At 46.0% G+C, this 15923-nt stretch overlaps 1 protein-coding gene across 1 annotated transcript in view; it reads right to left on the reverse strand.

The window, feature by feature from the left end:
* SCD5 (stearoyl-CoA desaturase 5) overlaps nt 1–15923 on the reverse strand; it is a 169560-nt gene that overhangs the window by 5131 nt on the left and 148506 nt on the right. Inside the window, exon 4 of the mRNA XM_019025844.4 lies at nt 1925–2157. Coding sequence (XP_018881389.2) covers nt 1925–2157 — 233 coding nt within the window. The remainder of the gene's footprint in view (nt 1–1924; nt 2158–15923) is intronic.

Consider the following 15923-nt stretch of genomic DNA (forward strand, 5'->3'; position numbering starts at 1 on the left):
GACCTGGATAGACTTATAACCAATACCTAGCTCCCTAGGGCCCATGTCATGGCCAAACTGCTTGAGTTTCCTGGCCCATCCATCCCTACATGGTGACGGACCATCTTGTCCCCATTTCTGCCTACTCACAGAATCAACACTGGCCATGGCTTCCCTCATTACAGTCCTTTCAGAAGATGCAGGGCAAGAGGAGGGGAAAGCCAAAGGAAGGGTTGGGGCACTGCCCCTCCTGTTTTCCAAGGCACTTTCTCCCTGCTTATGCAGTTATTCCCTGGCTAAATGTAGTGTTCACTCCACCTTCTATTGCTGCCATCAGTGCAAGTTGACAAGAACTTTGGGATCCCTGGGGTCTGAAAACCAGATGGCCCTAATGAAGTGATGCAGAATCTCATCACTGAGTGACACAGAGACCATTTCTACTTAACAGTAGGAACTTTCCTATGTTTGATCTCTGTGCTCAAGGCTCAGCTTACCAAGAAGTCTGAGTTGCTTCTACAAAGGTAGAGCTAATATTTCTTAATCACCTTGCTCTGACAGATATTAACCCCTTTTAGCCTGAGGCCTCTGAAGTAACCGCTATGATTATCCCTGCTATGATTAAAACGAGGAGATAAATGCAAAGAAGGGACAAGTAAGTTGCCTAAGAACACATGACTAGCAATAAAAGCAACATCACGGGCCGGGCGCGGTGGCTCACGCCTGTAATCCCAGCACTTTGGGAGGCCGAGGCGGGCGGATCACGAGGTCAGGAGATCGAGACCATCCTGGCTAACACGGTGAAATCCCGTCTCTACTAAAAAATACAAAAAATTAGCCGGGCGTGGTGGTGGGTGCCTGTAGTCCCAGCTACTCAGGAGGCTGAGGCAGGAGAATGGCGTGAACCCGGGAGGCAGAGTTTGCAGTGAGCCAAGATCACACCACTGCACTCCAGCCTGGCAACAGAGCGAGACTCCGTCTTAAAAAAAAAAAAAAAGCAACATCACGAAGGCTTGTTTCATACAAGCACTGGTAGGAACACTCTGTATCAACTCATTTAGCCCTCTAATGACCCAGGAGGAGGTAAGTGCTAGTATTACCCCCACTTTACAGATAGGGACACGAAAGGCAGAAGAACGAGTGACTTGCCCAGAGAGTAAGTGGAGGAACCAGGACTCAACCAAAGTCACTGACTCCAGAGGCCTCGCTCTTAACTGTTTCATGGTCCCGTGAAATGCTAAGTCTCATTCCTTCCCATGTCTTTGTTTGAAGGCCTTTTTTCTTAAGCTCTGCCAAATGATTGGACAGCTGAGGCTAGAATGGTCAGGACAGTTTGAGAGAAGAGTCAACTGCTGCTTCTCCTTTAGAACATTTCCATGGTCATGATGAATAACTACTAGTTACTGATCACCTACTACGTGCCAGGCACTGTACTAAGCAGTTTACATATTCCTGTGACATAAGCATTGCTAGTCCCATTTCACAGATAGGAAAACTGTAAATCAGAGAGATCACATGACTTGTCCAAGAGTCAGGATCCTAAAGCCAAAGCTCCTCTGGCAGGCCAAGGAGGGCGGATCACTTGGGGTCAGGAGTTTGAGACCATCCTGGCCACCATGGTGAAACCCCGTCTCTACTAAAAAAAAAAAAATACAAAAATTAGCCAGGGATAGTGGTGGATGCCTGTAATCCCAGCTCCTCAGGAGGCTGAGGCAGGAGAATTGCTTGAACCCAGGAAGCAGAGGCTGCAGTCAGCCAAGATCGTGCCACTGCACTCCAGACTGGCCAACAGAGTGAGACTCTATCTCGGAAAAAAAAAAAAAAAGCTCAAGTTCACTGAACTCCATTCCACTCCACTGCTTCTCTTTACTGATTCCACAAAACTACTGAGAGGCCAAGAAAACCTGGGCCACCATTCTCCCCATTGGCCCTCAACACCCCTACTCACCAATGGCACCCAGAGCGACGAGTGGGTTCTGCCGAGGGCTGATGTGCTTGTCATAGGGCCGGTTTCCATACATGTGGGCGGCGCTGTTGACCAGCCAGCTGATGTTGAGTGAGATGGTATAGCGGAGAATAGAGGCCAAGAAGTAGGAATTCCACAGACTCTCTCCCCAGATGTACCAGGGCACCAGCGTGGGGACCATAAAGCACATGAGCACCACGGAGATCTTATAGTACCTACAGGGCAAGACACCATATCACCATGAGGACCCGCTGATGGGAGAGAGGATGGGCTGAGCAAGTCACAGGAAAAGTCAGAAAAAAGCCCAGGGAGAGAACTGTGCCAGTCAGCTCCTTCAATGCTTTCTATATGTGGAAGCCTGTTGTGTAGGGGTCACAAGACCCATATACCTGCAAGGGCTAGCCAGGTAACATAAATTTGAGAGTTGGGACAGGTAGAATGCTATAGGAAGTGGTAGGCCCTGTGGCATACCTCAGAATAACTTCAGTATAATCAACACTGTGCTGGCCAAACCCATATATCTTAGAGCTACATTTATCCCACAGGCCACCAGTTCAAGATAGCACCTAGAGATTTCTTTCATCAATCAACCTGATATTCAGGTTTTCTCAAATAATTTTGAGAAATAGTTAATGCTTCTTAAATAATTTTAGGTACATAATTCTGTACTAACTCACCTTGGTAAAAAGGTAGACAATCTTCCACCCAAAAAAAAGTTCTCTGTCCATCAGAGATTACATTCCAAACCAGCAAAAAAATAATAAGTATAGAAACAGGCATGGCCACATAGAAAGTAATCATTAAGAAGTAAATCACCCATAGTTTGAGTTCTGGACCTATGTATCCAGCAAACATTTACTGAGTACCTGCTATGTGCCAGACCCTGAGTGTTACTGATACATGAGCTAAGTGCTGGTGATACAAAGACAAGTTAGGTGCAGCCCCTGACCCAGGCTTCAGCCAAGTGGAGCTACTGCTCACCGCCCTCTTGCCATGCAGGATTGCCTCTATGCAGGGGCAGGAGAAGGGCAGGAACATCAAAGTAACTGAAGCTACCTGTTCATAGTGTGTTCCTCCTCGGCCTCCTGCAGCCTAATCAAGCTTCTGGAAGGCCTCTGTTAAGATGCATATGTATCAACTGGGAGTGCAGGCACAGTGTGAGGGCATGAAATTTGGTAGGTGGAAGACTCTGACTTGAGTCCAAATCTGATTATATATGTTGAACATGCCTCTTTTTTTTTCTTTCTTCTACTGTATGGTTCTTTTTAAAAATTTTTAAGTCCCAGGATTCATGTGCAGGACGTGCAGGTTTGTTACATAGGGAAACGTGTGCCATGATGGTTTGCTGCACCTGTCAACCCATCACCTATTTATCCTGATGCTTTCCCCTCCCTGCCCCACTGACAGGCCCCAGTGTGTGATGTTCCCCTTCCTGTGTCCATGTGTTCTCATTGTTCAGCTCCCACTTATAAGTGAGAACATGCGGTGTTTGGTTTTCTGTTCCTGTGTTAATTTGCTGAGGATAATGGCTTCCAGCTCCATCCATGTCCCTGCAAAGGACATGATCTTGTTCCCTTTTATGGCTGCATAGTATTCCATGGTGTTTAGGACATGCCTCTTTCTATTCTTTTACCCTTCTCCTATGCACAATTAGATGCCCCGCCCCCTGCCCTGCCCCCCCCCCCCCCCCAAAAAAAAGCAGACCACAAGGCAACGGCCAGTGTCTGGGCAGTTTACTCTGGGATGTGAGCTCCATTGACAGGCATGGATGGGCAAATGGGCTCAAGGAAATGGGGAATGGGGGAAGGCCATGACTGCATGCATTACTGGAGTGGCTACTGCTGGGGCAACTGAACTTGGATTTTGATGGGTCACAATATACCTCTGGATTATCTTCTCAGGGAATAAAAGAAGGGATGGTTTTTCCATTGGCTCCAATACCTCCTTGGCATCAAGGGGTGCCACATGGGATATTAGCTCCCCCACACTTCCAGGTCTGCTTGGGTCAGAACAGCCAAGTGGGCTCTGCAGGCATCTCAAGCAGGAAGTAAGAGAAGCCACACAGCTCAGCAAGGCGCTGTTACATCCGTGCCAGCAGGTGGCTGAACAAACAGCTGGAGTGAAAAGCTGGGCTGAGAATATGAGTGTCTTGAGAAGTACCCAACACAGGTAGAAATTGTAGTACTACAGGGTTGTTGTGAGGATCAAATACTAATAGCTAAGGCACACTATGTGCTTACCATGTGCCAGGGCAGTTCTGAGACCTTTGTATGTATTGACTCATTTAATTCTAACAAACATTCTCTGAAGAAGGGACTATTACATTTTACAGGGGACTGTAAGCACAAAGGACTATCCCATTTTACAGATAGGGAAATAGAGCAACAGAAAGTTTATGTAGCTGGCCCAAAGTCGCAAGACTCATAGGTGGTGGGACAGAAATTCAAATTCAGGCAGAGTCACTTCAGAAACCACCATGCTATTCTGCCTTGCAACTGGAAAAACATATGTCAATGTGCTTTGCAGACTGCTAGCTGTGCATGTGTCAGCTCCCATCATGGTAAATATTTTTATTGGACACCATATTAACCCATCAGCACCCATTTTCTAGTCACTGGGATACAGGATGGCTGCACTTTAGTGGATAGTGGGTGCCTAGGAAGTCAAATGAGTGGGCTGTGTTTGGAGGGGCAAAGACCAAAGACAACTAAGGGACTCAGGGCCCTAGAGGTGGCCTTCTAGAGTCATGGGCAGAAGGCTCTTAGGGAGTTCTCTCCAGATGATCTGCGAGTAAGGGAAGAAGGCAGCACTGGGTGGAGGGAGAAGGTCACCCACAATGAGTTTCAGTGGATCCGATGGGGCGTTCTGGGCCAGATGATCTTAAGACCTATATGAAATTGAAAGGTATTATCCTTGCATCATCTGGGCATTGGCCTCAGGGAGCCCCTGGGAGGGCAAATGCTTGGGCGAGGCAGCTCTCTGTGGCCAAGGGCAATTTCCAGAAAGGACCACAGCCAAGACATGGGAGCATCATCTGAAGAGGACGTCTGTGTAGAGCACACAGGCCCTGCACAGGCCGAGGACCTGGGAGCTAGCGGTGAGCATGTGAGGAGGAAAGGGCTATGGAGGGAACATGGAAGAGGCACCCAGAGCCTTGGCTCTGCTACTTCTTGTCCGCACCTCTAAGGAGGAAAGCAAACAACTGAACAATGGCAACAGAAGCCATCTTGCAGCTCCAGCAGCTTCCTCTCCTTCCTCCGCTCTCTGGATTACAACCCCAGCCTTTCAAGGGAGCCTCTCCCAGTCCTGCTCTGAGCCACCGTCCCCATCCCCAACTTGCTTCTGAAAGAAGAGGGAGAGAAACACGTGTGGAGGGCTTGCTCTCTGCTGGGCCCTGGGCACTTCTTTCTCTGAATGCTTGCAGCAGCTTTGGGGTAGACACCCTCGAGTCATGAAGGCCCCAGGCGGAGGGAGGTGCCGTGGCCTCCCAGGGAGAGGCTGAGGCCCTGCTCTGGCTCCTGCTCTCTGACCCCTGCTCTCTGACCCCAGTCCCATGGAATCGGCCTTCTCTGGTCTGACCACAGCCTGCAGCACCCAGCTTCCACTCAGACCCTGCTCCTGCCTCCTCCCTCTGAACTGTTTAAAGAGCCTCCTGCCTGCCTTGGCTCTGGTTCTAGAAGCTGTACCCTGCCAAGTGGGTGGGTCCCTGTGGACGGACAGCACTAGCGATGTGGTTTCCCAGGGGTAAGGAGGAAAAGGCCCGGGCTTCCCCAACTAGAACCACCATGGTCCAGGCACACTGCCTCTTCCTCAAAAAAGACATTCTCAAAAAAAAATCACTGTCCTCATTCCAATGACGCTGCAGAGATCTACTTCTGGGGTTATTCTCTGATTGTCTTCCCTGTAATCGGCTAGGATTCCTCTTTGTATGTTCAGTAGAATGGATGAAAGAAGGAATTTTTAGGGGGCACAGTAAGTCTGGGTAGGATTGCCAGTGAGATGGGTCTGGATGCTGAAAACAGTCTAAAAATCCTCCCTGACTATCTCAAGCCGACTTAGCAAATCTTTCCCAAGTAGGGAGTATCCCTTCCTCCTGTGCACTTTTAGCCTCGAGCAGCTGGTCTCCTTTTAATAACAGTCACTGGCTTTTGTGCTTCAGAAGAAGCACTGAGATGGCTCCCCAGCTTCCTCATCGAATAACACTCAAACATGAATGGTCTCGCCAAGGGGCCACAGAGCAACTCCACGACGCCCTCTTGCACCTACTCCTTCCTCATTTTAGAGATTTCCTTTCTTCATTTGGTGATAGGGAGGAGGGCTGGAGAGGAGTCATTGACGCTGCCCTGTCTTTTTGCTAAATGGGTTTTCTGTTGTTGTTAAAAAGCATCACAGAACATTCAACTACACAGCGCCTTCTAGCTATGTGACCTTGAATGAATTATTTAATCACACTGAGCCTCAGGTTTCTCTTCTGTAAAATGCTGTGCTAATAAATGTATTGGGTGCTTACTACATGCCAGGTACTGCCCTAGAACTGAGATAGAAGGTGAACAAGGCCGGGCGTGGTGGCTCATGCCTATAATTCCAGCTATGGGGAGGCTGAGGCAGGAGAATTGCTTGAACATGGGAGGCAGAGGTTGCAGTGAGCCAAGATCATGCCATTGCACTCCGGCCTAGGCGAAGAAGCAAAACTCCATCTCAAAAAAAAAGAAGGTGAATAAAACAGACAATCATCCCTGGCTTTGTGGAGCAGGGGTATACTGGCAGAGATCTATATATCTGGTATATTCTGGCAGGGAAGACAATGAACAATATAAATAAGCAAATTGTAGAGCACATTAGTGGTAAATACCAGGAAGAAAAAAAGCAGAGAAGGAGAATATGATATATTAAGGGCAGGCACTGAAATTTTAAATAGGGTGTCTATGGGAGGGCTTGCTGACACTATGGTTTTTGACTAAAGACTTGAGGAAGTGAGAAGTTAGCCATTTGGCTAACTGGGGGCAGGGGTACCCACAAATAGCAAGGCCCTGAAGCCATGCAGACTGGGTCTGCATGAGACTTGGGGCTGGAGCAGATGAACAAGAGGGAGGGTTGTAGGAGATAAAGTAGGAATAATGGGGGATCAAGTTTGGAGGGTCTCATAGGAGGCTGTCACATGATCCAGGTTAAAGAATATGGTGGCCTGAACCTGGATAGTCATGGAGGTGGTGAGAAATGGTCAGAATCTGGGTATATTTCTAAAGTAGAGTGGCACGACTTGTTAACAGACTCCATGTTAGAGAGAAAGAGTGGAGTCAAGGATGACACCAAGGATTAAGATGCCTTAAGCCGATGTAGGGGAGAATGGAGGAGGAGTGGCATATGAAGAGCTCTGTCTTGGACACGGTAAGTGGGAGATGCCCAATATACATCCAAATGGGGCTGCCAGGTAGGGGATATCAACATATAGGTCTGGAGTCGAGATGTGCCCTAGAGAGAGATGGGGATGGGAGTAGAAGTTTGCAACTCATCAGCATATTTATGATGTTGCTCACATACATTTTTTTTTATGAGTTCCATAATGGCCCTATGATGTAGTTTTTATAACCTCTTTTGCAGGACCTGTGCAGAGGTCCAGAGATGTCTTGGGCCTTCCCCACAGCCACACAGGTTGTATACAGCATGGGCAGGTTTCAAACTCAATTCTTAAACCCTGAATGTCTGATGCCTCTAGTATAACCTGCTGCTCACTCAGCCAACCAAGAACATGGCACAGAGAGAGGGAAACTTACCCAGAGATAAACGTGGCTGGAGTGTTGAACATAGACCTGGCCCCATAAGTTGCATATATTTGAGTAAAAATATTGTCCCCTCAGGGTTTGAAGTGGATACTGTGTACACTCTAGATAGAATGAGCTTCTTCCTCTTCTTAAACTGAACCACATGCTGTCCCGTGTCTATGACACTCTTCCCCAGCCCTGGCTGACTTGCCTCTTCCAAGCATCAGTCTGAACATCACTTCTTCTCAGGGGTTTTCATCAGTCCCCCAGGCGAGGTGCACTGCACAGCATTCCTGTAGCATGTTGTCCTTCTCATCTCTCAGCATTCACACGAGCTGGCTTAACGGGCAGCCTAACCTGCTAGATCAGGGCTCGCAGCCCTGACTGCACATTAGAATAAATTGGGGAACATTTAAAAGTGACTGATGCTGAGCACCCACTGCTGCAGACCAAGTGAATCAGAATCTCTGGTCTGGGCATTTCTATTTTTAAAGCCACCCTGTTGCAAACATTGATGGTAGCTTCCCTTTATTCTTCCTCGTCCCATCCTTTCTTTCTGGCTGGAATGTCTGGATTTTGTTCAGGTATCTAACTGTCCTCCTTGCAGCCATGTCCTTTAGGGTAATGTAGACCCTACCCAGGGCCCTGGTCCTGATTGGTTTAAAGCAATTTTGGTAATATCCTTCACTTTGCCAATAATTAATTTAGAAGTGGGCATGTGACACAATAGAGGCCAATAAGACTGGAGGGAAAGGATGGCCATACCTTTAAAAAAGGGAAGTAAATGTTAGCAAGGATGTAGAAATACTGGACTCCTCAGGTACTGATGGAGGAATGTGAAGTGGCACAGCCACTGCAGGAAATGGTTTGATGGTTTCTCCAAAGGTTAAATATCAAGTTATCATATGACCCAGCATTTTCACTCCTAGGTATATATCCAAAAGAATAAAAAGCAGGGACATGAACAGATATCTGTATGCCCACGTTGGTAGCAACATTATTCAGTGGATGAGTAGACAAACAATGCTGTACATATATACAATAGAATGCTAGTCAGCCATGAAGAGGAATGAGATTTTCATATATGCTGCAACATGGATGGGCCTTGAAAACATTAAGATTAGTAAAATAAACCAGACAAAAAGGACAAATACTGTATGCTTATACTTGAGGCACCTACAACAGGAAAATTCATAGCGACAGAAAAGAGAACAGAAATTACCAGGAGCTGGGGGTGAAGAGAAAGTTATTATTTCATGAGAACACAGTTTTTATTGGGAATGATGACAAAGTTTTCTGTATAGTGGTGATGGTTATACAGTATCATTAGTGTACTTAATGCCACAGAATTGCACTCTTATGAAAGGTTACAATGATTAATATTATCTTTTGTATATTTCACCACAATAAAGAAAGAGAAATACAAGGAAATATCTTCCTCAACAATAGAAAGAGCACAGGGGCAGAAATCATTTCTCTTTCCTGCAGTGACACCCAGTCCAGCAACAGCCATCTGTGACTATGAAAGGAAGAAGCCTGAGAAGCAAAGTTGCCTCTTCAGGCTGACAGAGCAGACGGATGGAGAGCTCCTTGGATAAGCTGTTGAGCCACTGAACTAACCAATCCTGGAGGTGCTTTATCCCTGATGTCTTACTTTGAGATGCAAGGATGTCCTATTGTTGAAGCCAGTTGAGTCAAGATTTTCTGTAGAGTAGCTAAAAGCATCTTAGCACACCGTAGTGGACATTGTGATGTGCCACCCAGGTCCCCACTTAGGATTAAAGGACTTACTCCCCCAGTAGCTGACAGTGCTGCCTCTGATGGAGAGCTGCCTTGCCTGAGATCATGCCCCTCCCCTAATGACTGCACATCGGTGACTGACCAGAGAAGCCCGTTGTCCAGGCCTGGTCCCCACTGGGCTGACTAATGTCTCCACTGAGACTGTTCAAAGCCCAGCTTCTTCCCTTTACCCATCTTGCTTCTGCCCCTTCTTCCACATGTATTGATCCCAAGGACCTGCTCCAGTAAACTTTCTACAATGTAATATCCATCTCAGAGCCAGCATCTAGGGTAACCAGACCTATGACATGGATACACTGCTGGGCTGGCAGAATTCAGCAGAAAGGCCAACTCTCCAAGGTCTCACAGAGAGAATCCCACATGACAAGCACTCCTAAATATTTGTGGAATGACTAACTGAATGATATTTTGGTTAATAAACGATGAGTCTTGGTTTCCCAGGAAAATAAAAACACTACAGTGATTTCAGTAAGGCAAGGAGTACGATACAATCCCAAGGTTTCCCAAAAACCACAATCATGCAATAACTGTGCAGACTGCTTTTGGGTTCTTCATAAGATGCTTACCTCTTGGATTGGTGCCCATGTAGGATTGTGCACATAAAGCCAAGAACTTAATTAAAGACATTCTTGCTCATCAGGACCCAACCCCCGGTAGCAACAGATTTCACTGTGAGGGTTTCTACCCCCAGTTTAAATGAACAATTTCTGAGCATGAGCTTTTAGGTCATTCCCTGAGCTTCCAATTATGGTAAAATGTTGACAATATTTAAGATTAACAACCACTCTAACAGGTTCGGTCTTGGTTTGGAATGTGAGTGACTTCCTCTCTGCCTATCTATGAACACTCAGACTCTGGGATAGGAGAAGGTGCCTAAACTCATCAAGACAGCAAAAGAGTGGCCAGGCACCGGTGGCTCACACCTGTAATTCCGGCACTTTGGAAGGCCAAGGCGGAAAGATCACTTAAGGTCAGGAGTTCAAGAGCAGCCTGGCCAACATGGTGAAACCCCATCTCTACTAAAAATACAAAAATTAGCCAGGTGTGGAGGTGAATACCTGTAGTACCAGGTACTAGAGAGGCTGAGGCAGTAGGATCGCTTGAACCTGGGAGGTAGAGATTGCAGTGAGCCGAGATTGTGCCACTGCACTCCAGCCTGGACGACAGCGTGAGACCGTCTCAAGAAAAAAAAAAAAAGGCAAAAGAAAGAGGAAGAACTAGAGGGAAGGGGTGGGATCAACCCAAGAACGACCCAAGAAATAGAGTGGCTCTCCTCCACAGATTTGAGAACACAGACCCAAATATTTGTCAAAAACATAAAGGTAAAAGCAGTCAAACTCACTTTACAGGTATTTCTAGAGCAGCGTTCTATAGCTTGAAGGTGACAACTGACAAGGACAGGTCCACAACAGATGCTGAAAGCCCTTCCACTGCCCACTCCTCTCAAATTCTCATTGCACCAATACCACAATTGGGAAGACGTTCCTCAGCATTTAATTCTGGACAAGGAGTCCACTTTTACACAATCAAATGCCATTGCACACAACAGATCCCCAATCCAAGTAAGCCTTGGTCACAGAACACAAATCCAGATATGGGTACTAACCTTTCAATTACTTCAGCTCCAATAAACTGGATCAATAAAGAGAACTGAAACACTAAGAATAGTCTTGAAACAAAAAATGTATTTTGTGGAGAAGAAAGGATTTGGGATTTCTTTTTATTTCCCCAAATCTGGGTGTGATAAGCATCTTCAAACTCTCATTTTTCTTTGGATGAAAAAGAAATCACTGTTCTCTGTCTGCAAGCGTTTTCCTACTGCTTTGCTAACCCTAAACACAGCAGTCCAGAGCTGGTGGTGTGTGAGATCTTGAGAGTGAAATCTATTAGAGCATGAAGGGGGGGAAATGACCTGCCAACTTCCAAGGGGGCCAGCCTGAGGAAATGTGAAAAGAAGCAAACACCACAATGGGTGAGAAAGAAATTACAGCCCCACAAATGCACTGTAATGATGAGTGATGAGCTGTCCCTGGCATCTTGACTAAACATGTTTGGATTTTTATTTCACTTAAAGCCTGGCCAGAAATTCATTTTCCCTACAATTTTTGCACCTTGCAGGGGACAAGGAAAAATCATGTGGATGCTTAGTAAACACTTATTTAGAGGACAAATGATATGCCCTGACAGTTTGCAAATGCATGGAACATTCTCTCCCCCTTCCTTTGTCTCCTCTGGCATTACCCACAGGGAAGTGAAATATGTGATGCACTTGGATGCACATCTGAAAATGGAGGCCCATTTTGGGGGTAGCTCTGTGGAGTGTCGCCGAAAATCTTCCAAACTTTTTGAATTGTTTAAGTTGAAAATGGGTTTTCTCTCTCCTGTGTGCAGTGTCTTTAAGTGAAAGCACTTAGGATTGCTGTGTTTGAAGTATGCTATGAAAGTTGTAATCGAACTACTCTAGAGCTGGCTTTGACCCTGAATTAGTCTTGACATCTCCTCCCCTGTGCTACTCCACGATAAGCGTTCTGTAGAAGAAGACCTTTCACTTCGATCATCCAGACGCATGGCCTGCATCTTCTGGATGCATCTCCTCCCCTGTGGAGGAAGCAGAGGGCAGACCACTGCTTCACAAAAGCATCTTCTTCAGGACCTTGAAATGCAGCAGAGAAAAGATATTTTTCCCTGGCTTTGGCTTTTTTCCCCCTTTTGAGACGGAGTCTCGCTCTGTCACCCAGGCTGGAGTGCAGTGGTGTGATCTCGGCTCACTGCAACCTCCGCTTCCTGGGTTCAAGTGATTCTCCTGCCTCAGCCTCCCCATTAGCTGGGATTACAGGCATGCACCACCATGCCCAGTTAATCTTTTTGTATTTTTAGTAGAGACAGAGTTTCAACATGTTGGCCAGGCTGGTCTCGAACTCCTGGCCTCTAGTGATCCACCCATCTTGGCTTCCCAAAGTGCTAAGATTACAGGTGTGAGCCACCACACTCAGCCATCTCTACTTTTTTTGGTAGCAAAAAGTTTAAAGGAATGACAGTGACACTAGATAGTAGTGCATGTATACATGTGCGTATGTGCCTGTGTGTTCATGTATGTGTGCAAGTGTGCTCCCCTGATTGTTTTAGCCTACATATATGTAGATCTTGTGCTGAAAGGACAACAGACAGAGTACAATCCTCCACCCCATTCAAGGGAGCAAGTTTGACTCCAAAACTCTAACAAACAACTCAATAATAAGCTACACACCAGCAGCCAGTCAGCCTCCATTTGGGAAAAGAGCCAATGGAGTTATTTTAGCCACCGTCATGATCAATTTCAGCTGAGGTAGCTGAATGGATTAGGTGGGCTGACCATTTTTCTTGTTGAGGGTAAAAATAAACAGGCTGATATAACACAGCTTCTTCATTTCTCCTGTAAAAGATATGACCCTTGTGCACAACAATGTGCTCTAAAGGTTACGTGGGTCCCTTCCTGTATTCAAGCTGCATTGTCCTCTTCAAGCTCTCTAGTCTTCAGAAATCAGCTCAAGATTGATTTGCTCCAGACAGCCTACCCTGATAGATCTCCTCTCAACTATGATTATTGCATTATTTGATGTCCCTTCAGTATAACCGTGCTGTAAAAACTCCAGAAGATAATCATTTTAAGTAGCTGAGTTTTCTTCCTAGTTGAAGATATACATGTTCAATTACCCGGACTTTTAAAAAAATTGTTTATGTTGGGAATGATAGTAAGAGGAGTAGAAAATAAATACATAAATTGTATATGGAAATCATTACTCATTTTTTTTGCCCTCTTAATCAGAGTTTATGAAACAAACTTGACCTTCCTTGATAGTGAGGAATGTCTTAACCTGGGTTCCCCAGATAGCAGGACTCGAGGCAAAAGCTTATGTGCTATTATTTTATAAACAAAGGTCAAGTCCACGGAAAGAGAGTGTGGGAGGCAGGGGAGGTGAGGCAGCTAACAGGACAGTGTGTTACTGCACTGGCCACTATTTGCTATCTCAGTCAGGCTGGACCATCTTCCAAGAGGCCATCTGAGCCACTGAACCTCAGGACATTCCCTCTGGGAGATGTTTGGGGGAAGAATGTCTCACCAGCTCCCACCTTTCATCCCAGCCCCTCCACCACATGCAAACTTCTGGATTGCAAACCTGGAGGCTGAGAGGTGTCTCAGGCTCCAGCACCAACAGAGAAGTCCCAAGGCAGGAGGCCCGCACACGCAGGTGTGAAGAGGGTGTGTTGGGATGAACCTACCAAAGCCAGTTGGAGTGCACAGAGAGCTGCTCAGAGCAAATGGCCAAATGCCCTAGGACAGAGGAAGTCCAGAGAGAGTGTGCGGTGGTACCTAAGAGGTATCTCATGGCATGAGCATGATCTCGAGAAACAACAGTGGATGCTCTGTGTTTTTCCAACAGGGTCGATTGAGGTATGAGTCTCGGTCTTGTCTGAGTCATTATATATGAGTCATTTACTGTAAGAACTGGGTTCTTATATTTACTTATTAAATTTTGCTGGCCCATCCCTTAATTTCAGGTCTACCCTGAGCAGCTGTCATTTCTGATTGTCAGTATTGCCACCAGCAGTTGCTTCTTTGTTCCTTCTAACTTGTTTCTCTTTATCTGTGAAGGGTTTGAAAACCAGACAACTAAGACTATTCAACTTGTGTGTAAATCAAGAACACATGGGCTCTGGGTGAGACCTGAAGGAGTCAGTCGTGCCGAGACTAAGAGTGCAAAATTATGAGGATCATGACATTGATTCGAAGATCTCTTTCTATGGAGGTACAGAGTGGAACATGTGCTTTGGCGTTTCGAGGATTCCATGCAAAAATGTATATCATTCTGGCATATAGTGTCTAATAATGGTTCTCTTTGTTTATTTACAGGTCCTTGGTTTATTCCAGTTAAATGAAATTACTAGATAGCTGAGTAGTGAGACACTACTACATTTAGTTTTCACTCCACTATGTGCATTTGAACTTAATGACATTGTTATACTGCTTGTGATTTACTTGAAGATTCTCCAGCATAAATAGGGTGAGAGGGGTGTGTGTGTGTGTGTGTGTGTGATTCTTCACCTTAGGGGCAGTTCATTAACATATGAAGTACTGTAATAAAAAAATCCACATTTCAGGTATGCTTAGTGAGCACCTGACAAGCTAATCAGTTCACATACCAGAGGTCTGTGACAAGGCTTCAACTATTTTTATCTCCAATCACCCCTAAAGAATTTGTAATCAGAATAAGGGAAATGAATTTTCACCGGTAAAATAAAGGTGTTCAAAATATTTGGATTGGCTAAAAATACTGTATGGGTACCTCCCAGCAGCAAACATTTTTCAGAGGGGCATTACCTAGGGCCTTGCTGCATCCTGTGCCCCACCACTGACAGGATTCTGTGGCTGGATTCTGAATAGAAGGTGAGCTGTATGTGCCCTTAGGAGACTACCGTTATCATGTTTTCCATGCAAGGGGCTGTCAGGGTGTCCAAAGGGCAGAGGTAGGTCTTCATCAAGTCTCAGACTGCTACTTGCAGTAGAATTTGTTCTGACAACATGGGATTCTGGTGTAGGGAAGACCCATGCCTTCCTCCTCTTACACTGGAGTTGGCCAAGGTTATCGACAGCAGACATGGCCAAATGGGTCTCCTGTTGAAACATCCACATCTTTGTAGGTAGTTCTCTCCCTGTATCTTTGAGGGTCACCGGGCCTTTGAAGGCAGCATGAATACTGGAGATTACTGTTCGTCTGGCGTGATCGTGCATGAATGGATAGTGTGCTCACAGAGCTTCCCTGCCTCATCCCGGGAGACAGAACTCCAGGCTGGTGAAACACACTTTGAGGGGATGAAACTCCACGAGTGGTGATGTCCACATGCTGCTTCCTTCAGCATTATGCACACTTCATCCCTGCTAAAGCTGTAGGTCTCAGCCGTAGGTCATCTAGTGCTCTCTATAAACTAGGTAGTAGACACACTCCTTAGTCCTCAATTATTTTTGGACGGGAGTGTGAGGGGTTGTTAGGTAGTTCATCCGGCTCAGTAAATAGAAAATGAATAGGACATAGTCCTCATGAAGCTTATAGTCTAATGAGAGAGCTCTATGAGCAGATTATTTTAATATAAAATGATAAGCGTAACGGTGAGTTATGCCCATGATATCACAGACCTGCTAAGGAGGGCGCTTCATTCACCCCAGGAAAATGGATCCAAAGCTCTTTGGTCTCAGGACCCTTTTACATTAAAAAAATATTTTTGAGGTCACGCACAGTGGCTCATGCCTGTAATCCCAGCACTTTGGGAGGCCAAAGGCCGGTGGATTACCTGAGCCCAGGAGTTCAAGACCAGCTTGGGCAACATGGCAAAACCGCGTCTCTACAAAAAATACAAAAATTAGCCAGGCATTGTGGTACACA

Source organism: Gorilla gorilla, chromosome 3, assembly GCF_029281585.2.
Source record: "Gorilla gorilla gorilla isolate KB3781 chromosome 3, NHGRI_mGorGor1-v2.1_pri, whole genome shotgun sequence".
Classification (NCBI taxonomy): Eukaryota; Metazoa; Chordata; class Mammalia; order Primates; family Hominidae; genus Gorilla; species Gorilla gorilla.